At 41.1% G+C, this 23339-nt stretch overlaps 2 protein-coding genes across 3 annotated transcripts in view; both read left to right on the forward strand.

Annotated features, from left to right (window-relative positions):
• RRAGD (Ras related GTP binding D) lies at positions 1896-20903 on the forward strand. The gene is given in 7 exon segments (XM_021390167.1): positions 1896-2553; positions 8182-8477; positions 8900-9099; positions 10138-10252; positions 15330-15472; positions 17970-18118; positions 19996-20903. Coding segments are annotated over 7 exon segments (1698 nt in total). The 5' UTR covers positions 1896-1910; the 3' UTR covers positions 20148-20903.
• The window catches only part of UBE2J1 (ubiquitin conjugating enzyme E2 J1), a 37305-nt gene continuing 35251 nt past the window's right edge, over positions 21286-23339 (forward strand). Inside the window, exons 1-2 of one of the 2 annotated variants that reach the window (XM_021390169.1) lie at positions 21286-21462; positions 22343-22435. In XM_021390169.1, the coding sequence (XP_021245844.1) occupies positions 22381-22435 (55 nt within the window). In that variant the 5' untranslated portion in view covers positions 21286-21462; positions 22343-22380. Of the gene's footprint in view, positions 22436-23339 lie in introns of both variants that reach the window. The other variant, XM_021390168.1, reaches the window with a different exon arrangement.

The raw sequence follows: 23339 nt of genomic DNA on the forward strand, positions 1-23339 counted from the left end.
TTGCAATGAATATATACTTGTGAATGGTTTGTACCAATCCCAGCAGGATGCTCCCATCTGTACATTTTTTCGTGAAACAATTATGATGGTATTCATCGTTCTGTGCCAGTATTCACACCAACTCTTACTTCTTGATGTTCTGCTGATTCACTGACTCTATAGTTTTCTCAGGATTACTGTACTAATCCAAAGTTTTGCAGTGTTACTGAAATTAGAATATAATTGCTAAAATGCACAAAAATAGGCTGTGATTGCTTATGCTACAGCTTTGGTTCCTCATTCTCATATTCAGCATAGGCCTTCTCTGTGGGAACTTTATTGATACTGTGTAAAATTCTGATGTGGGAATACAAGTATTGGTGCAAGTAACAGTTAAGCTGTGTGCTAAGTAAGTTACACATATGCAAATTCTTGCAGGAGAGCTTTGTCTGTGTTTGATGGTTATGACTGAGAAACAAAATGTTAACACATTGCAGAGAAAAACAAAAAAGGTTTCCCTGGCGTTGATCTATAAGCAATCTGATGGGAGTTTTTCGCCTTTATAGAAGCAGGATGAGATGCTGTCATGATCCTGCAAACCTAGATGTGGGTGGGCACCCTTGAACGTGGGGATGTCAGCAGGACCACACCTGTGCTTAATTGTTGTTAACCGCTTTCATCCAGAGAGTGAGCTTTGTATTCTCTTTTTTAGTTTTATTTTCTATTGGGAAGAGAAAGTCATGAGGAATTCCCTCACTTCCCTGAAACAGAAAATATTTGTCATGTCTGTGAAATGCAGCTCCCTCTGAAGGAGTCCAATCACGTGCAGTATCATACACAGCGTATATACAAAGACTCAGCCCCATGTCCACTTGCCTCAGCCAGCAGTCTGTGAGTGCAGGCATGGCGCTGCTTCATTGTGTGCAGCAGGCTTTGGAGTTAAATGACCTGATGAAAGGAGATTAAAAAAGAAAGAGAAAAGGGAAAAAAAGGAGAGAAAGTGAAGTGCAGAGGGGACAGAACAACGTGGTGGCAAAGGGACAAAGGAGGAACAAATCCTGAAGTGCAAGCAGAGCCCAGGACAGGTTATATTGCCAAGGAGTTGGCAGAAATTCTTCAAGCTCTACTCAAAAAACCTATCTGAAGTTGAGCCTGGCATTTAAGGGGCTCTGAATCTGAAGCCGTAGTCAAGCAGATGGTCACTGGCTTTAGCATTGTGGGAAGAACTTCTCTGTAATCAGTGGTGTCATACTGGTGCTTCTACACCTTCATTTAGTATTTCAGTATCTCCGAGTTATTCTCTGTGACTGGTGCTGTTTCGTAGCCCTTTGTGTAAAGGAAACCTGATATAGTCAGCCAGGCCTGTGGGCAAGCCCTGCTTCCTCTGGTCAGCCTTGGAACCAGCAGCCCTTCCTGTGCAGATGTGATCAGCGGTGTGTGAGACAGATGGGCATTTATTACCAACATGAAACTTTCCTCCTCTCTCTGTCAGGGGTTTTCAACAGATTGGTGTCTCCGAGGGCTATCCCAAGACAGAAACAGTACTGGTGTATGTTTCTGCTCTACATTTAAGTCCTGAAACCTTGTAATGGACTTAACATTGAAATATTTCACATCATATTTTGGTACGCTGTTAAGCTGTTCAGGAAAAACTTCCAAGCAGGTGGATGAGTTGAGAATAAGGAAAGGCATTTATTGAAATCTGCATATTGGTAGATTTGTCATTACATGGGACATGAAGGAAGGATTTCTCCTCTCTTTCCCCTCTGGAAAAAGCTGTTCCTCCATTATCTCAAGTGTATTAGAGCAGCCTGGAAGGCCTCTTGATAAGAAGCACAGGAAGAGGTGTGGAAGCGGACAGAAACAGACAGAATGTGCTGGTGGAGCCCAGCTACCAGAGGTGATTTTCTCTGGTCGGGCTGCACGGGGTGATGGCCAGAGGCTCAGTGCTTGAAGCGGTGCGAGAAAGCAAAAGCAACGCCGGGAGCCCTGACAAGGAGCTTTAAAACCCTATAGGAAGTCTAACTGCAGTAAAAAACGATGATTTGTGTGCGCGGCTGCCTCACGCCCCACAGCCACCGTGGCCCCGAGCACCCCGCGGCCCTCCCCTGCCAAAAACCGCGCTGTCCCCACGGACGGCTTCAGGCCTCTGCGCTGCGGCAGCCCTCAGACCGCTGCCACCGGCCCCGCGGCGCCGGGCCTGGGCAGAGCCCGGGGCCGGTATCGGCAGCGGCGGGGCTCGGCCTGCGCGTCAGGTGACGCGGGTCGCGGCGCCGCGCTCTCCGCCCAGCGGCGAGCGGGGGAAGGGAGCGGCGGCGGCGGCGCGGGGCCGTGTGGCGGCGGTGCGGCACCTGGGCTCCCCCCGAGGCCGCCGGTAGGCAGAGGGGCCCTCGCAGCCCCTCGCAGCCCCGGCGGGGAGCGCGGCCGGTATGAGCCAGGTGCCGAGGAAGCTGCCCCAGGAGGAGGGGGACGAGGAGGAGGAAGAGGAGGAGGAGATCGTGGGCTTGGCGGGCTACGCTGACGGGGCCGAGTCCTTCTCGGACGGGGACGCGGAGAGCGGCGGCGATGAGGCGTGTGAGTGCCGCCCGGTGTGGCCGGTGCGGGTGCGGGGCGGGCGAGCAGGCCTCGGTGGGGCCGGGAGGGGCTGCGCCGGGAGCCGGGCGGGCGGCGGGGTCAGCGGGAGCGGGGGTCTGCCCGGGGCTGAGCGAAGGCTGGCGGGCAGCGCGCGGTTGCGAGGGAGAAGAAATGCAGACAGAGCGCTGCGGGGAGTGGGAATAGTCCTCTCGCACGCGTTCCCCCGTCTGGGCGAGATGTGAGCCGGCCGTGCCAGGGAGGGGTGCTGCCGGCTATAAAAGGCAGCGGCGGCCCCGCGCTGCTTGGCAGCTGCCGGTGTCAGTCGTCGGGTTTGCAGGCTCGGCCCGGGGCCCGCGGGTGCCTGCCGGCCGGCGGGGATAGATGCGGGAGATACAGGCGTCTCGGGAGGAGCAGCCCGGCTCAGCAGGGAGAGGCGCGCCGGCTCAGAGCCTGTTGCTCTCGTTCAGAGCGTGGGTTCGTTCTCCCGAGGCTGCTTCGCACGGGAGCTCGGAGGGCTCTGTGGACGTCGGGGTGAAATGAGAATTGCTTTCTAATAAGAGCAGAACAAGAGGCCGCGTGCTGTAAGACTACGTGGTGATCAGCCTTTCCTCAGAAAGCCCAGTCCTGCGAGCTGCCGTGGGAGGGGGTTCACTGACTCCCGCAGTTTGGGGGCAGTCAGAGCTCTAAGCTCTGGCGTGGGGCTATGAGAACGCTGGGATGCGAGAGATGTAACTAAGACTAGTTGACGTCTTGTGTGAAGCTGCTGAGGAATTGCCTTCATTTTGATGCAGAGAGAATGTGTTTCAGTGCATTTTTTTAGTACTAAACCAGCAACACCTTCTGCAGAGAAGTAATCCATTTTCTGTTCTCAGAGGAATTTATTCGGAAATTTTTCAATAGGAGCTTTATTAAATTGCTAAAAAAATGGCAATTGCTTCTTCACAATAACATGAGAATATTGTACTTAATGAAAACAAACCTTGACATCCTGAATAGCAGGCAAGTGAAGAGACCTCTCCACTGCAGGGTTAACACAAAGGCTTATTGTACCAGCCAGACCCCCTGCCTTTCTGCTCAGTTCTGAAGTCTCTGGAGAGAAAAGAGGGGGTTGGGATTTGGATCTGAGCTTTGTGTATATGAAACTGGCCTCAGGGCCAGGGGCTTTCCTTTTCCCAGTTTCTGTCCTATTTTCCTGCTTTTGTACAGCAAACAGTATGAAATTCAGTATCCCAGCCTCCACTTTTCTACAGAGAAAGAATGGAGGACAGCTTCCATGTATGGCTGTTGAAAGTGAAGGGAGAAGCCAGGCTTCAAAGTAAAAGCATAATTTGTGCACGTAGGCACACAGGATATTTCAAAACTTTGTGTTGGTCATCTCTCACCCTGTGCTGTTTTCTTGTCTCCAACCTGAGCTGAAGTGACTGCTGTTTGTCCTCCACTTCATCGTTTGACTTGAGGTGTGGGGTCATACTCAAAAGACCTTGACACATTTGGTTTGCATAAAGCCTATTCATTGTTTTGATACATGCATTTAAAAAGTATTTACAAGCAGGGAAACCTCCTGCAGAGGAAGTAGCTTGAAGTTGGATCCTTGTAGAGTGCTGCACTTGTGGTAGAGTAGAGCCAGGCCTTCTGGTTCTGAGTCTTTGGCCGCAAGAATTTCCTTCCACCAGGCATTTCTGCAATGTTCACAAACCCACAGTAGCTGGACAGCTTCTTCTGTTAACTCTTCAGGCTCAGGCCACTTTCATCATTAAAGATGTTCAGTGTGTGTGTTTTATAAGGCTGTTGTCTTATAAACTGCAAACATCACAGCTCCAGTAATGCTGGAAATGCCATGAGATGAATGGGCTTGGAGGTACTCAAGTGGAAAGTACGGCACTGGTAGTTCTCTACAGAAAAGGTGAAAGCTTAAGAAAAGAATGACATAATTGTATTAGTAGGCAAAAAAAAAATCATTATTAGCTCTATTAGTTAAAATAGTCTCAGAGGGGATTGTTAGCACATGCATAGTAGAATGAACAGAAATGTAACTTTTGGTTTGGTGTAGCTCGAGCAGATGAGCTGCTATGCTTTGTACATTTGCAGTCTTCCTACTGATGGGATCTAAGTGTACACCTTCCAACATGGCATCCCCTTCACATGTGGCTGTAGAGCACTGATGGACTGAGGCTTCTGAAAAATAATTGCAGCAGATGTGGAATTTAGGATGGGTTTCAAAAACTGTTATCTATCTGTGAATGTCTTAAATACTCTAGCTGTGCGTTATTCATATTGTTTGTGTCCTGGTGAAACAGACCAGGACTGCTACGTGCAGTTCCCAACTCTTCACAGCTGGGCTCTTTGTGTTGCAACACACACAAATATCACTCCACAAACAAGTACTAACTGCTGTTAAAGAAATTTTTTCATGAATTGAGCACTTCTGTGTTGTGAAAGGGCTTTGGGGTTTGTTAAAATTAATTTGTGGATACTTCAAAGGCTGTAGCCTCTAACCAGAGTGTTCTTTGTGGCTGCTTAGAGAAGCTGAAATGTGAAGGATGACTGTTGGTATGTGCTAGAAACTGGCATTTCATGACTTTATGCAAAAGTGAATGAAGCAGGAAATGTGACACATCCGATGACATGGAGAATTATCTTTCCCATTATGGAACAGAGAATAGTTTAGTGTTTCTCATGCATAGTATAATCTCGCTTAGTAACCCAGTCTGGGAAGTTGCGAGGATACATCTACTGGCATTGCTATGGCAAATTAAAGAAGGAGTTGTCATGCACTCTGGAAAGGAATGTGGGCAGGCAGTGTATCATCCAATTCCTTTACATATAAGGTAATCTCCTAACTCTCTCTCCAAGGAAAGTGCTACAGCAGCTCTGCTATCTAGTCAGGTTTGGATGATATTAATTCACATTTCCTTGTCTTTGAACTGGCAGAATTTCAAGAGCTAAGTAGCATTCCTACTAGTAGAAGAGACTGTGTTCACTCAACTTGCTGCTAGTAACTGTTTGCACTTCCAGCTCTGTTGTTTAATATGGTTTTAATATTAATGTGATTCCTTTCTAGTAAGTATCACAATCCATTATAATGTGCCTACCCGGGAAAACTTAATATAGCAACAGTTTAAAACCCCAAGTTATTTTAAATATTTTTTTTAGGTACCTGTGGACTTTTTGGCCTATTTCTTAAAGAAAAGAGAATTATGTAGCTAGCCTGTCTTCTTGTTGTCTGATAACCTGTCAGAACTTTGGGAACTGCTGGCTACCTGCACCAGAATTTGGGGGAAAGAAGTCTCGGAGGTGATTAAGTTCATGTGGGCTTGATGAAAGGTAGCACTCAGAGGAGAGGCTCCAGTGAAAGTGTTCTCAGAGACAGGCAAGCAGATGGACGCGTGCTGCGGCAGCACTTGGCTGACCGGTTCACGCCTGTGTGCTGTTGAGGCATGTGGTCAGCTCCAGATCAGCCACAGCACGTCACATCAGTTTTTTGGAGGGCATGTCATAAGACGTACAGGGAAGTTGGTGTTACTGTGGTGGGGAGAGGAAAGGGAAACAGTACAGAGCCACAGCAAACCAGACTTGGTAAGTTCTGTTGCGTACAGACCAAAGTGGAGGTTTTTTATAATTCTTTGGAACCTGCAATAAAGCATCAACCCAAAGTCTGGTTTTTATATGCATTTTAAAAATAATTTATTCAAGCTAGTTCATGTAAAGCTTTGACTAAATTATTTTCCCTTCTGGTGGTCAAGATGTAGATTGCAGGATGTATGGATATATGAATATTAATAAAACATCAGCTGTGTTTTTGGCAGCTGTAGAGAATTTGTATGCTAAAGAAGTGAGTGGAGTGAAAGAAGCTGTTAAATCTTATTCCTTTGGTTTGCTTCGTTGACAAGACTGTGCCCGCAGAACGTAATGAATGGTGTCACGTTGTCCTAGAGCAGAGGTTTATTATTCCTCTCTTGGTTTGAAGTATCATAGGCACATGTTTCATGCAGTCACAGAACGATATTATTATTGCCCACGTTGACAGGAAGGGTAGAGCACTGTGTTGACTGTAGTTAATTGCTTCCTAAATATTGCTGCCTGTGGATCAGCTGCTGTTGTCCATTGCTGCATTAGGAGGATGAGCGCCTTACAGTCTCCAGCAGCCTGCTGCTATTTTGCTTGAAGGGTTTCATCTGCAAGCTGCTCCAGCCTGGCAGTGTTCTATAGGTGAGGCCTGACAAAGCACGTTATGCAGAAATAGCTGCCAAGGCCTGTCAAAATGCATAGGATCTTAAAGATCAGTGGTTGTCTACCCTCTGTCAGTCACTGTAGTACCCGGGGCTCACGGTGAGAGGCGTAAGTACTGGTGAGCCAGCAGGTGGTGCAATTTCCAATTCACCTTAGCAGAAAATGAGGAAGAAATGCAATTTCCCTCTGCCCTGAATTATTTTGGACAGTCTGTTGTGCAGTAGGTAGGAGAAGGCCTGCCTGACATCTCGTGTGCTCGGCCTGTTGTCTGATCTGTGTTTTAAACCTGACTGCTGTGTGCTGAGAGCCTTATCTGCAGATATAGCACTGACAGCTCGATATTTTGTGTTGCTTATGTTTGGTCCTGCAAACAGGATATCACAGAATTATTTTAAAACCTTTTTCCACTATATTCAGTGCTAGGTTCAGCTCAGCACCATAGGGCATTTCAAAGTTACAGACCTACTACATTTTAGTAAGAGTTTAAACTGTCATAGCTATTTTAATTAGACATATCTGAAACTGAAATGGGTGTGATCTCAGGTATGAAAGGCTATATATTCATACCCATATGAATATATCAATATAGTTTATTCCTCTAAGTCCCTTTATGCTGATACAACTGCGTAATCCCTGAAAAACGTTAGCTTTTAGTTGCATGAGTTTCAAATTACAATAGGTAACAACTGAATCATTGTGTTTCCAGGCCTTTGTTTTGCAGATAGGCAAGAGATATCCTGTAATCTTATGTATTGGATAGTAACTTTGCATTGATTGTAACACAAATTATTTAACAGCGGATGAAATCATAATGACCTTAAAAATGGACTCACATGAGCTCAGTTTTGTGATTTAAGTCCCAACAAGAGGAGGTGTGTGCCTGCCGAGTTGTCCTCTTCCTATGGCTCCTAGGATGTGTGATTCCTTTGCTTAGAGGAAGGAAGGAAGCCTTTGTGTAGCTTTACGATGTCACTCAAATGTAACTGACACAAACTCACTTCTTGCTTCCAGCAGCATGGTCTAGCTATTGGTTGACAGAGGTATTTGTTACTGGGTAGTATTTTTTTTTAAAGTTGAGTTAGAATGTTTTATTGTGTTACAATAAAATTAGGTATCTCAGAATGGCCATGGGATAAAATAATTTTCAAATACAAGCTGAGCATACCTTCTGCAGTTTCTGTTATGGGTGAGAAGTAGGTTTTCTTAGCCTACTAACGGACGAAGAATCCAGGCTAAAATGTCTGCAAGACTGTTCCCTCAGTTTAAAAATTGGTAATATTTGCATAAATCCAGCTCAAAATGTCGTGAAAATAAATGTCAAACGCATGTTATCTGTCAGTTATTCATTAATTATGTTGCTATAGTATGTTACTCTTCTTCTTGTATGATTTTATTCAGTTTTGGATTTCAATGATCCCTTCAGTACTGAAGTTAAGCCACGAATCCTGCTCATGGGTTTGAGAAGAAGTGGGAAGTCTTCCATTCAGAAAGTTGTCTTTCACAAAATGTCACCAAATGAGACCCTGTTCTTGGAGAGCACAAACAAGATCTGCAGAGAGGACGTATCCAACAGCTCCTTTGTCAACTTTCAGATATGGGATTTTCCTGGGCAGATTGACTTCTTTGACCCTACGTTTGACTATGAGATGATTTTCAGAGGCACTGGAGCACTAATATTTGTTATTGACTCTCAGGTAAAAAAAATGAAAAAAGAAAGTGTGTTTGGGGGTGCATCTAAGCTACCTCTGTCTTTTTTTTAGCAACATACAGGTGGATTAGAAAACATAGATTCTTCAAAGCAAATAAATAACTTATGGTTACAAACACACATTTACAGGAAGTCATTAAAACTTGAAGAGCTGGTTGGCTATTTTTAATCTCCCCTTGCAAGATGTTCAAAACAGTTAACTGCTTTAACATCTCAGGGTTCTTATTTAGACTCCCAAGTGCTGACAGCCTAAGATCAGTGCACATGGTAGGTACAAGCTCAGTCTTCTATCATAAGAAATAAAGAACCTAAGCTGTTGTTGAGCTGTAGCATTATCTAAAAGTAATTATTGAAAAATTTGGGGTATTTTACAGATCTTTCTTCCAGTTTTTATTTTTCCTTAATTAGGATGATTATATGGAAGCATTAGCTCGGCTGCATCTTACTGTGACCAGAGCATATAAAGTGAATCCGGACATCAACTTTGAAATCTTTATCCATAAAGTGGATGGCTTATCTGACGATCACAAGATTGAAACACAAAGAGATATTCACCAGAGGGCAAATGATGACCTTGCAGATGCTGGATTGGAGAAAATTCATCTCAGGTGAGAAAAGCTGCTGTACAAACAATCTTAAGTCAGAGAGGAGCTGTTTATTTAACAAGTTAATATTTTCTGTTCTCTTGAAGTAGCAAGCAAAAAGATGTTGACATATGAAGGAAAAGGCTAGTCACAGATAATGTTTGGCTCAGGTCAAATGCGGTATCCGATTTCTGAGTGTTGTCTTGAAGAGCAAGATAAGGAGAGGAAATGCTCAAAAACAGACAGCAAATGTGCCAAAGTCCCCCCAGTTTTTGCTGCAGTCTCTGTCTTGAAGTTAGAAGTATGGGCAATGGCAACCTGTAGAGTGTATATGCCACCTACATCACTTTTGTCTTCTTTGAAACTGCTCGTTGCCTCACAGTCTTCTCCCGTTCACTAGTTCTCATTGCTGCAGCCTCCTCAGAGCCACTTGGGAAGACAGGTTCTCTCTCTTTGCCATATTTCTGATGATGAAGCAAATTATTGTAGTAAACAGTTAAAAACAGTGAACTTCTGTAGATTAGAAACTAGGGGGACATCAAGTTTTCATATCATATTTAGTGCTTATAGCCAAGTCCAAATAGACATATAGAAAGAGACCCGTTTTGTGAACCTGACAAATCTTAAGAGCTCTTAAAAACTTGACTGCATCGTGCATTAAGTGGGTCCACAGCTTTCAAAAAGTTAAGTCACAATGGATACGTTCAGTAACATTCCCCTTCTGCAATTTGAAAAATATTTTCCTAAGATTACATCGTGAAGGGGAATTACATCATGAAGTCCTACATCAGGTGCTCATTTGCGTTGTCTAGGTGTTTTATTGTTGTTTGTTTGCTTTTTTGTATAGAGGTATGCACTGCTGTGGCAAGTATAATCATGAGGATTTAGTTTTTGTATAAAGTCCCGTGTTTCAATCATAACATGACTTTTGATCACAAGGGGTAATTGCATAATTGTAGGCACTTGCTGTTTGACAATATTTCATTTCACTCATATTATGAAAGGTACATCGTGTTCACAGTATGTAACTAAAAGAAAAATCTGGTGATGTTTTTTTTCCAGCTTTTATCTGACAAGCATATACGATCATTCTATATTTGAAGCGTTTAGCAAAGTGGTACAGAAACTGATTCCACAGCTCCCAACACTGGAAAATCTGCTTAACATCTTTATTTCAGTAAGTACTTGTTAAATACTTTGTCTATAGATGGAGCTATGACCATCATGCATGTTGAAATATCCTGTTTGCTGCTTTCTGAGAGACTGTGAGCCATGTGAACATTCAGAGAAATTATCAAAATGTAGTTGAAATGCACCCACATGCAGCTAGGCCTCCCTTCCTTGTCTGATGGTATTGCTGAGCTGCTGAGATACAATATTTTCTGAGTGAAAATGGCACATAAACTGCGTTAGCAGTCATTGCTTTCCTGCTTGTAAGTTCATTTGAATCTTGCAAAGGTCTGTGCTGCGTGCAGTTTTTTAAGTAGTACTTGAAATTTGTGCTGATCAATTCTTAATGGAGCGTTATCTGGTCTGACCTCTAATGTAAGAGAACTGTCTGCAGTACTTCCTAGAATTTATTCTATTTTGTACTGGAGTTTATCTCTTTTATGAGAATGTAGTCTTAACATTTTTAGAGGTAGAGCCCATCGCAGCTTCCACAGTTACTTCCAAGGCCAGTTAGTGAACTTTATATATCTAACAGCCTGTGGAGGTAATTGCTTTTTCTACTGCTCCTGGATGTGTGGTCCGTTCCCCTCCTTTATACTGGTTGAGACACCTGCCTGTTCCCTCATGGAGTCACTCTGACACACGCTAATGCAGCAGAAGACTGTCCAGTTCTTCTGCCTATTTCATTTAGTCAAAAGGAGACCAAGGTGCTCTTTTTGTGGCACAAGATTAGAAATGGGAACATGTGACAATGAGCAAAGGGGAACACAGTAAGTAGTTGTGAAAAATGGGAGTTCCCCCCCTTTTTGGTGCGTTAATTCAGATCCTAGTGGCTCCTGAATCTGTACCCTTTTTTGTACCTCGCATTAGCATTAGTCAAACTTTAGTTTCCAAGCAAGGCATTTTGGTTTGCCTTTTTGTGATTCTGAAGTCATGAAATTATTTAATATCATTCAACAGCCTGTAGGATAAAATTAGACTTCACAGTTTCTCAGTGTGGGGTGTGAAAATTGGCAGAGAGGGAGGTTGGCTGTGCTGATGGGAGAGCTAGGATTAAAGAAATGTCTTTCCCAAACTTATTGTCTTACTGTTAGGCAACCAATTCATAAGGAATGGTTTATGACAAAGACCTCTTTCCACCAAAATGGCTGGACTGCATGCCGCTTATCATCCAGCCCTGCATTCCACTTAGGATAGAAAGGTAATGATGAAAGGGTGATGATTATAGTTCTGGAGCAATTAGGTATTATTTTGAATATGCTATATAGTATTAATGAGAAAGCTGGCTGAATGATAACCTTCTTAATGCCAGAGCTGCCCTAGTCACTCATATCACGTGTCTGATCTCTATGTAGAGTCTTCTCACTGTTTGGAGTTGCTGAGAAGTTTATACCAAACCACTACATGACTTGAGCATGAGCTGTTTCCTCAGTAACAAGAGTTGTTTGTGCATCTGGGGCACCCAGACTGAAGGCCCTATAATATCTAGAGTATCAGATATCACAGAATTACAGAATATGACTGGTAGGGAAAAACAACTCATTCAAATGAATGGGAAATTTAGAGAAGTATTCCTGAGAGATATGCTATTTCCTCTACCCAGTAGGGGCAAGAGTCTCAAGAGTCTCAGACTGTTTCTTAGCTCCCAATAGAACATAACGGTCAGTGGCCTAGAACAAGATGTAGCTGTTTCACTGAGTCCTCAGAAAGCTTGCTTTCTGTTTATAGAAAACGTCTATTATTTGTAGACAGGAGACTCAGAATAACTCCTATTTGCAACCATAGGAAGACTAAACGTCTCTCTCTTGTGTAGAATTAGTGGGCGCCTCTTTAGCAACTTAGTGACAACAAATCAGGTTAAGAATCTCGACATAGATTTTGTTCATGCCTTACTTCAGAAAGCCAGTGTGTTGGTTATCAGAATGTGGGTGTGTTGGTGTTCTAGTTCGGGTCTGCAGCAATATTCATGAGGATGTGCTTTCATTTATGCCATGAAGACTTCCAGCTCAAAAGCTGCTGATTACAAAAATCTGTGATCACCCTTGAGTTCACCTCAGTTTAACCAACAGTTCACACTGTTTAACCAACAGTGTGTTAGCTTATACAGCTTGTATATTTGATCATGATAATACTACTTCTACATTCTTTAGTCTAACTGCCTGTAAAGCATAAAATAACCAAAGAATGGTTTGGTGTTCAAAGCCCATGTAAATTTTGGCTAACAGCAGCTTCATACAGAGGGTTGTATGTTTTTCTGATTCCTGTGGCCTCACCAAGTAGTCAAGTTGTGTGACATGGGAATGTGTAAAAACTACCTTTTTGGGCCAGCTTCGGACTTAGTCTCCATACTTTCAAGGAGAAAGATAGGCCCATTTAGCTAATCTAACAGTTGATTTCTCACTGTCATTTTCACTATCTGAGTGTTAATGATGTCTCTTTGAATAGTATTTTTACCCTAAGTTCCCTGACTTCTGATGGCTTTATAATTATTGTTTTTACTGGTACGCTTATCTTGATAAATTTCCTCACAAACACTCTGGCAAATCCTTCGGTTTTGAAATTATAGGCATACTAAAAACTCCAGCAAATGAAATCAGAGAGGTCATGCTGGTGCAATTTAGTGGTTACTACTACTGGCAGCCCATCCTACCCTTCTGTAGAGGTTTCTGTCACCATACAAAGTTAAACAGAAGCAGACGTGCCATTTTCTCAGCAGATCCTACCATAGTGTATCAGTTTCAAGTTAATGCAACAATGGTTGAAGATGCCAAGTTTTACCCTACTGCCATGTGTAATTGCTGGCATGGCAGACATTTCAAGATGAAAACCTTTTAAACTGTCACTGCAAGTGCTGACAGGCTGCAGTTGCTGGAGTCTGGAGTAGGGTATATCGCTTCTCATTGTTAAATATTACAGTGTTGTCACTGACATCTTAATATTTTAAGATACTTCTTACAAGTACAGCTGAATTTCTCTTTACATAATATAAAATTTTATAATTGGCTTCTCAAGAATGACACTACAGGGCTCAAGTCCCAGTCTCTTTTGTCTAAAAGTAGTTTTCTTTTTAAGAAATATATTCGCATTCTATTTACAAGGAAATCTTGTGATTGATCTTATTTGACAACATCTGTAGAAATATGTGAAGTGCAGTCAGAATTTGTTTTGTTTGAATAGTAAAATTGCACAGCTATTAAATGTGGCCAGAATAACCAAAATAAATACACATACAGTTTTGTTTGTAGTGCTCAAAGAATGTAGACTCAGAGAGCTACATAGGCTGAGCGGGACCTTTAGATGTCAGATCCTGCTGAAAGCCCAACTACTGAGTGCAGGTTTGTGTAGGGCTGGCTCCAGTTCAGCTTTGTGTATCTCCAAGGGTGGCAACTCCGCAACTTCTCAGGTCAGCATGCTTCCAGTGCTTGAGACCACTCTCATGCTAAAAAAGGTTGTGTTTGTTGTTGTTTGTCTGGATTTTTTTTTTTTGCTGTTTTTTTTTTTTTTTTTTTTTAAGATAGAATTCCAGCTTGTCTTTTGCCCCTTGCCCTTCAACACTTGTTCTGAGAAGAGTTCGGACCTGTCTTCTGCACATCCTCCCACTAGATGCATATAGACAGCCATAAGCCTTCTTTTCCTCGGGCTGAGTAATCCCAGTTCTCTGAGGCTCCTTGTGTATCGTGTGCTTCAACTCATGTACATACTGTATCCAGAGAGTATACTTTCTTTTGAATATTTTTTTCTATTAATGAGCTACTGAAATGGGCCATTCATAAAGTCTTTTTCCATAATGAAATGCAAGAAATTCACCTCTGTTACCACTGTGAATGAATGTTTCCAGCCTTATTTGAGTGCACAGCAGAGGAAGAATTAATACCTAAGGCTGAACTCTTTCTGCTTATTATGGGGAATTTGGAAAGTGTGAGGGTCACTTTAGTCTCTAATTATGTGTTAAATTACTCACAAAAGAAAGCACAAGAAGAAAAGAAAACTTCTGCAACTGCAAAGGAAGCTGAAACTATTAGAAGTTGGTATGGGTTCTCAGAATTTTTGACAGTTACAAAACAGTTATGGCAACAGTCCCAAATCATACTAAAAGGGAGGCCCATATATGGAAAAAATACAGTTCGATGGGGGAAGATTGCCTCTGTGTATTTGGATTCTGGAACATGTTTGTCAGCTTGATCTTCAGCAATACCGGGAAGTTGTCTTTTGTGTTCATGCTGGGACAGCTGCCCAGGTGCAAACCTTTGATATCAGCACGCAAAGCTACTGTTTTCAGTACACTTTTTTTTTTTTTTTTTTCCTACTCCAGGAAACAGAGGCTTATGGCAGTTTACCTTATCTATACAAAGAGTAAAAGCTGAGACTGAGCTAGCATTCCTGCCTACCATCTGAGAGTTGCAGATACGATACATCTTCAGTACAGAACAAGTCTTGATTAGCTTGGCAAGATGACAGGAGTATAGATGCTGTCACATTAGCAAGCCTTAAACATGTCCGTAACCACAAATTTTATATGAAAACTGGAAGGGCGCCATCACAATACTGGTCTTTTTCCTGTGATTCTAAATAAAAGATGTTCTAGGGAACTATGCAGTAGAACAGATACTGATGAAACAATTTCTCAATTTCCTTAAGAAATTAGTTCCTGATTCCTGCTGTTTTCATCAATCAGTTTTTTTTCTTTTCTTTGTTTCTACCATCATACACGTCCAGTTAGAATAACTTTATAGTCTTGTATCCATTGCTACAATCAGAAACAAGACCCCAGAAGCTTGATCTTGGAAATTTTTTTTATCTTGTGTTTTACACTGAAAATAAGTATAATTTATCCAGATGTTTTCCAGAGAGGAAGTTTGGGAACCTAACTTCTATCAAAGGCAGAAGCATATGGAAGGTCTGTAGCCATCACAGCTTGCTACAAATATGTCATTGCTCAAAATGAGCTTGACTCCAAATTAACTCCTACTTAACTCAACCTAACGTTTCGTGTAGCAGGCAAGTAGGGAAACAGAAAAGCTTGGTACTAATTTAAATATATGGGTTACATTTCATTTTTCTTTCTTTCTTTCTTTCTTCAATAGAATTCTGGGATTGAAAAAGCATTTTTATTTGACGTAGTAAGTAAGATCTATATTGCAACAGACAGTACTCCAGTGGATATGCAAACTTACGAGCTCTGCTGTGATATGATAGATGTTGTGATTGACATTTCTTGTATATATGGGTAAGTAGATTGTTACTTTTTTTTCATGAAGCTATGTACCTAGAATCTGAATGACCTCAAAATAAGAATCATGTGGATGTAAAACTAATGAGAACGAGTAATTTATCAGGACAAGGGCAAAGGAGGAGATTAAGGGCCTCTTAGGTGCAGATCACCTACTAGCAACAAGCAGCATTCCCTGCCCCGCTTCTCTTGTGAGCACCTTCCTCTTTCTATATGAGTAATTTATTTATTTTTTGTGGGAAGGAGTGGGAAGTAGCCACCCTAAAATAAAAGGAAATATTAACTATATTTTTGTTCCCCAGGGCCAAATTCAACAGAAGGATGTCTCTCATTTAAAAGAAATAATTAAATGTGAGGCCGTATGTAGTTGTGTTTAACAGCTAGTAGCCTCTGCTGGACTTAAAGAGCTGCTTCACTCTTCCTTCAGTTTTTTGCTCATCCTCTTTTCCCTGCATGAAATTTGTATTTTTCAGCTTCCTATCTTTTAGTAACTGGAGAACTCTCATAGAATCATAGAATGGCTTAGGTTGGAGGAGACCTTAAAGATCATCTAGTTCATACCCACCTGCCATGGGCAGTGATGCCTATCACTGGATCAGGCTGCCCAGGATCCCATCTGAGTTGGCCTTGAATGCCTTCAGTGATGAGGCATCCACAACCTCTCTGGGCAACCTGTTCCAGCACATCACCACCCTCTGAGTAAAAAAAAAAAAAAAAATCTTCCTAGCATCTGACCTAAATATACACTCTTGCCCTCAACCTTTCTTCATAGGAGAGGTGCTCCAGCCCTCTGATCATCTTCGAGGCCCCTCCTCTGGACCTGCTCCAACAGCTCCGCATCCTTCCTGTACTGGGGACCCCATGCTTGGACACAGTACTTCAGATGGGGCCTCACAAGGGCAGAGTAGAGGGGGACAATCCCTTCCCTCTCCCTGCTGGCCACCCCTCCTTCGATGCAGCCCAGGATACTGTTGGCCTTCCAGGCTGCAAGGGCACACTGCTGGCTCCTGTCCAGCTTACTGTGCATCAGGACCCCCAAGTCCTTCTGGACTGGACTACTCTCAATGATCTCTTTTCCCAGTCTGTATTCAAATCTGGGATTTCCTTGACCCAAGTGCAACACCTGTACTTGGCCAAGTTAAACCTCATTAGATTCTCATCTGCCCACTTCTTGAATGTGTCTAGGTCCCTCTGGGTGGCGTCCCTCCCTTCTGTTGTGTCAACAGCACCACTCAGCTTCCTGCCATCAACTTTCCTTGCAAGTTACGTTGTTTCAAATGGCTTGGCACAGTGCAATACCAGCCCTTCCTGAAAAAGGCAGGGGTGCATAAAGAATTATTGCATTAAGGTGCATAGATTTGGAGGCTAAACCACAGCATCTACTTCTGAGAATGTGGTAGTCTTTGGTAGCCTGAAATTCTTACCTATTTACAAATCTTTTGCACTCTTAGAGAAGGTATGGGGGAAAATCCTGGTGTGGGTGTACAGTAACCATTAGAATGGCAAAAGAACAACAAATTGTTGAATACCTCTGTACAATTTATTAACTTGTGTGTTCTACTGTACCTTTCAGATTTTAGATTTGGTCACTTAACTGTACAAGAACTTGTGTTTTACAGAGGTATACGATGAAGGATTCTGATTCTGTAGCCTTATTTGTACGTGAGCAAAGATACAGTTCTGTGGTTCAAAATTATTATCTATATAATACAACAGGGAGGCATTCCAGTCAATGTCATTCTGCCACTGTCTCTTGTGTAATCATTTAGCATTTGTCATAGAAACCTGCCTGTCGTAGTTTTTAGCTATAAACTAAAAGCATGATATTAGAATTCATTTCTTGTCCTCTGTTCCTTGAACATCTGTGGGACCTGTTACCTCAATATATTATTGATGCTAATTATTCTAGGAGATTGGTGATAACTACCCATTTAAGAAGATCTCTGTGCATTGAGGGATGGGAGTAAAATGACAAGGTCCAAAGCCAATACAGTGATTGTCAGGGTGTATCATCTGTGAAGGAGAAACGTCTTCGTGATATGATGTTACAAAAGCCAGCGTCTCATGAGGAAGGTCTCATGATGGTTAAACTATCAGTCAGCTGCCATTGCTGAAGCAAGGTTATTGGATTTGGAATTATCAGTGCAGACTTACTGGTTCACATGCTTTAGATAAGGCTGTAATATAGTGCACTGATTAAAACAGGGAACTTTATGGTAAATGGTTTGAAGAAAGTAGGGCTCCATGTCAGATTCTTGGAAATCTGATGATCTGATTTCTAGCCCTAGATCTAAAATGTGATGCGTATTTGGATAAACAGTTTAATCTCTATGTCTGCTTAGTTTATGCAGTGTGGTGCTTGAAGAATTTCCCTGAAAGATTAAAAGGAAAATTTCGTAAAGATTGAGATGATTTGATGAAAGCACCTGTCTGGAAATACTTCTAACTCATCTGATGCCTTATCTTGTTTGTTTGTTTGAATGTTGCCTTTCAGGCTTAAAGATGATGGCACTGGAACTCCTTATGACAAAGAATCAATGGCAATCATAAAACTGAACAATACAACTGTCCTTTATTTAAAAGAGGTGACAAAATTCCTTGCTCTTGTTTGCTTTGTGAGAGAAGAGAGCTTTGAGAGAAAAGGTATTTTCCCCTTTCTAATATTACATTGTTTTACCTTGTACTAACAAGTTAATGAATAACTCTGTGATTGTCATTAGCTGATGACAGTCTGTAGCTGTATCACACGTATTGCAAGTACAACTTGATAGAGCTTACATAACACAGTTAAAGGCATGAGGTATTGCGCTGACATTAAGATGAAATCATAAATATATTTGACTGCTTTCTGATAAGAAAGCATACAGTTTACATTCATTGCAATGAAGCTTCCATCTGCAACAGTAGAATGTGTCAATTTATCTTGGCTAGCATTGCTTTGTACCTATTGGCACTAGTATATGCGTTTGGAACAGCTTGCGTGCCATAACCAAGGGAAAATTATTGAAACTAGCTGATAGAAATATGTTCTTGCTTTTCTTGTCTTTGAAAGTAGGCTTTTAAAAAGCTGCGTATTTAGGAACTAGGCAGCTTTTATATTTTGTAGTTAAAGTGCCTAACATTTCTTATCTTGCTCTGACCCTAGTCAAGGTCAACACTGAAAGCTTAGTTAATTATCACATCGCTTACTGGCGTGGTGTTCATGGAATTACTGGGCTTTAAATGTCCCAAGACTGGAAATGAACAGTAGAAAAATGAGCCATCATTTTGGCTTGTGACCCACCTCTTGTAATGCTAATTCACCAGTCAGCGTCGTCGTGTTTATGAATGCAGTACTCATGTCATTTCTGCTGAACCGTTTGACAGGCTGTTTATCTGTACCACTGTTACTATCTATGAAAGTTAGATGCTGCTAGTGTTGGTTTTGCTGTAAGCATTAAAAAGTGTTACTGTAACACGCCCACTAACAGGACTGTTTCGGAAAAGACACCATGTTGAGCAAATACTTGTTAGGCTTTGTGCATGGTTGTGTCAAATTGTTGCGTCTACGTAATTTGGGACACTTCATATTGAAGTCAGTACTCATTAGCAGTACAGTTTGGTATCATAATGCAGTTTTATCTTGGTGTCTGGAAACTTCAGCTGATTACTTTGTCTGAACTTGAGGGAGAAGGAAAACAATTCTTGGGGAAAAAAAAAGTATAACACGTTGTATAGAAACTATTCCAAATTTGTATAGTCTCGTGTTAAGGAAATTGAGATGGAAAACACATTAAGAAAGCTTATGGTAGTTAACCTTGTCTGAGGTCGTCAGCTCAGTACCAAAATTTTAAAACTGTATTGGCAGTATTCAACAATTTATAGCACCCAATAAGTCTTCTGATTGACTATCAGTATGGCTTTACAGCTTTTCTGTGGGATCACAGTCAGCCCACTCACATGGTAATTTTAACTGCCTATTATGTATGGATGTAATCTAACAACATGGCTATCATGCTAGTTTTTAGTTAGAGTGTAAAATGAAGTATAACTGGATGCTGTTTGGTAATATAGCTATAGAGTATCCATTTCAAAACTGATATATTATTAAAAAAGATATGTATTTTTTACTACTAGATCATAATTATTTTTATCGTGGATCTTCTGTGAGGTAAAGTTGCAAAATGACATCATAATTTGGGGAATGGTTTAATTTATATTGTAGTGTACTGAGCACTTCTCCAAAGCTCTTCATTTAGTTAAATCTTTCCTATCTGCCAAGGTACTTCTCTTTGTCTTCTCTTAAGACCAATATGTGCAGTTAATACAGGATACAATATGAAACTGTGATGCTCACTGAATTACTTGTATTTATTAAGTGTACTTCTGCTTAGCACAGAAAAAATTGTCTGGAGAATTCACTGATTATGACCTCCAGAAAGAATGTGGTATCTCAGTAAATGTAGAATATAAACAAATTTGTGATTACTTCATTTGTGTAAATGTCATTATTAATATGGAAAACATTTCTGTCTCTGTAGGATTAATAGACTACAATTTCCATTGTTTTCGAAAAGCCATACAAGAAGTATTTGAAGTAAGAATGAAAGTAGTAAGATCTCGAAAACATCAAAGCCATGTGCAAAAAAATAAGAGACCCACTCCCAATGGGACACCAAGAATGCCACTCTAACTGAGGTTTTCTGGCACTGTGGCGAGCTAAGTTTTCCTGAAGTTGATGTGACTTCTGCATCTCATTGCACTGAGTGAAGAGGAAAACCAATGGAACTGATGTATTATATGAATTTTCCCTGAACGTTCAGAAAGCACTGTTTAAATATTTTTATCCAATCAGTTTTTTTTAATATAGTGAGCACTTTGAGCAAAATGTTGTATATATAAGCATTGAGGTGAACACTTGTAAGAATTTTCTTAATATATGCTGTAAACCTTTTTCATGCCATATTAAGGAAAAACAGCTGTGACAGAAATACTGGGTACATAATTTGCACTTTTTCATGTTTTCCTTGTGGAGTTGGACTTTGATAAACTTAGTTTTTATGGTGATTTTGATGCATGATGTCAGGTAAAATGTATGCTGTAGTTTATTTACCTGCTACAATCAAATTGGCTAGTAAACAATTAAGAAAACTTGGTACAACGCCTTTTAAAATTTGTTACAGCTAATACCTAACATTCATACTGATCTAATTTCGTATATTTTTCAATTTGTAATCTGAAAAATAATTGTGAAGTATTACAGCAATAAGTACCTTACCAGCAATCATAACTGGTAGGTAAATATTAGCTTTTATAAAACAGGCTTTTGGCCAAATTTCATCCGGAATTCTTCATAACACTGGTAATGCCCTCTGGGTCTACTTTTATTATTTACCTCAGCATATACCACTAAAATACCTTTCTATAAAGACAATTGTTTTGTAAAATGGCTCTATGTTGCACTGGTATTTTTATAGGGTTTTGGAGGAGGGCGGTGTATCTGAAAGGTTGAACTTATGCTGCTAAATTTGTTTTGATAGCCTGCACGGTTGTGGTTGTTGCAGTGAAGAATCTGCGTTTCTGCCCTGCCATTCAGGTGTACTGATGGAAGTCCTAAAGACGTGAGCACTAACTACTAGATTCCTTCTAATTATGGGTACATCTACAATTGAAATCAAAATGAGTACTGGAGAAATCATCGTGTTATAATAATCAGAATATGTTGCTACTTTTAATATAGAAATGAGCAGATTTGTCACAGGATCAGCCAGGACATCAGAGTACTCTCCAACTTTAAAAATAAGTAAAACTTTCTGAATTCTGTATTTACTGGTTTTGTTTAGTTAATGATACTAAAGTATCGTTCCTAGTTGGAAGAACAATTTTTTTTTCTTTCCCCCCAGTCGCACTGCAAACCAATTGCATACACATTCCAAAGGTGTTGTCAGCAGCTGTTGGGAGTGGGAAGAGCTTGATTTGGAAGGCAGCTTGCAGTACACCAGATTTGGGTAAGGGGAGCAGCGCTTTACTCAGTCATAAACTAGTCTGTCCCTACCTGAGATAGCTCTGGAGATAGAAAGGGAGATGGAATTTGAAAGTTTTCTTTTGGTTAAGGCAAGGAATAGTGCTGCCTATCTGTTAGTGAGTTAAGAGTTCCCAGTGTTCGCTGGCTTTTGTTGAAAAAGGAGGAGTTTTACCTGTGAAACAAGTCTAAATTCAGTGGTGGTTTGAATGCAAATGCAAAGTTTCTGTATGCTGTACACACCTTGAGGCTCTAATACTGAACTGAATACATGAGCTGGGAGAGCCTCTTGGCATTGAATGCAAAGGCTTTCCACACAAGCATCTGCCAAAAGAGAAACAAGTAGTTTCCAAGTCCTTTACTGCTGCCTAAGATGTGTGACTTATTTGTCTCTCTGGAACAAATTGGCCATTTTGGCACGAATGTACTGAATACATGAGGAGTTCTTAGAAATAGGTGTTAGTTACTAGAGAGATCCAGGCTCCAAGTCTCACTTGATCAGGAATGCAGTTCTAGGTGCTGAGGAGGGTGAAAAACGTAGAGAATAACCAAAAGTATTGGTCCTGGTGGCACTGTGAAGGATAATTACAGTAGCTGTTATGAAAGCAGAGTGCTTCAGAAATGGAAAGAGTTCAGTTTTGGTCTTATCACCACCTGTTGTGTTAGGTGCGGGTGGCTTTTCAGACCAGCCCTTCAGTTAAGGCAAAGCTCTCCTCAGAGTTCACCGCAGAAGTGGGTAAGAGCTGCCTTTCCTGGCTTTCCAAACCATTGGACTTTTATTGAAGGGCAGCCATAATTTTTGACCATTTTGTTGAGATCCACCACTGTGACCCAGTCTCAGTCTTTTCTCCCTTCCCTCTTGTCAGGTATATGTGATTATGTGAGATGAACAACACATACCTGCATGTATTCATTGTTGGACAAGACATTAAGAAAAGTGTCTCATCACACTGGCTGTGGTATGAATACTAACTACTAAAGAATGTTGTTCCTTTATATTTGGCCTAAGATCTGTATAGTCATGCATACTCTTTTATTTAGAGAGACTATCAAGTTAATTAAGCTTTTCATTTACCATTAAGTTCCCTCCTGAATTTGACATCAACTGTAATGCATAATTTAGTGAAGGTGACTTGGGTTAATAAAAATAATCAAACTGGATATTATCAGAGAGAGCACAATTTTCATCAGTTTTATTATGCTTCAAATGTATTTAACATTGAATGTTAAAATGCATCTATTAGGCTCTTTAAATTCGATGTTTCTCAGTTTAGGCAGTGACTTACATGTAGCATTTTTGAGTCATCGTTTTCTATTTAGTATCTCAGGTTTTCATGTACTAGCTGAAGTGGTTAAGCACAGAGGCACATGCATGGGCTTTTTTTTTTTTTTAAAGAATTTTTTTTTTCCAATCTCTTATGCTTTCTTTTTAAATTTTGTTGAGGTTCTAGTTTTTATCTTAAAGGGAGGGAATACCCCATATGCTAACAAGAGCTAATTCTGACAAAGCAATGTAGAGAGATTAAAAAAAACCAACAAACAAAACACCAAAGAACACCCAGAACTCATGCAAGAAATCCAGATCCTCCAAAACAGGTAACCTATGAGTTGCCATTTTTAGATATCATTAGAGTTGTTTGAACATGGGAGGGATGATCCAGCAATCTTGAAAACAGTTTTAGAATGAACCCAAACCAATTCAGTATCCCCCTGATCCTTTGAAGTTAGGAGCTGAATATCTTTAAAACATCAATTCCAAAAACTTACAGTTGAAGTCTACACAGAAGAGATACATAGATACACAGATACATCCCTGAGCATGCACTGGAAAGTGGTTATTTAAAATTATAGAACCAGAGAATG

The sequence above is a fragment of the Numida meleagris genome, chromosome 3, assembly GCF_002078875.1.
Source record: "Numida meleagris isolate 19003 breed g44 Domestic line chromosome 3, NumMel1.0, whole genome shotgun sequence".
NCBI lineage: Eukaryota > Metazoa > Chordata > Aves > Galliformes > Numididae > Numida > Numida meleagris.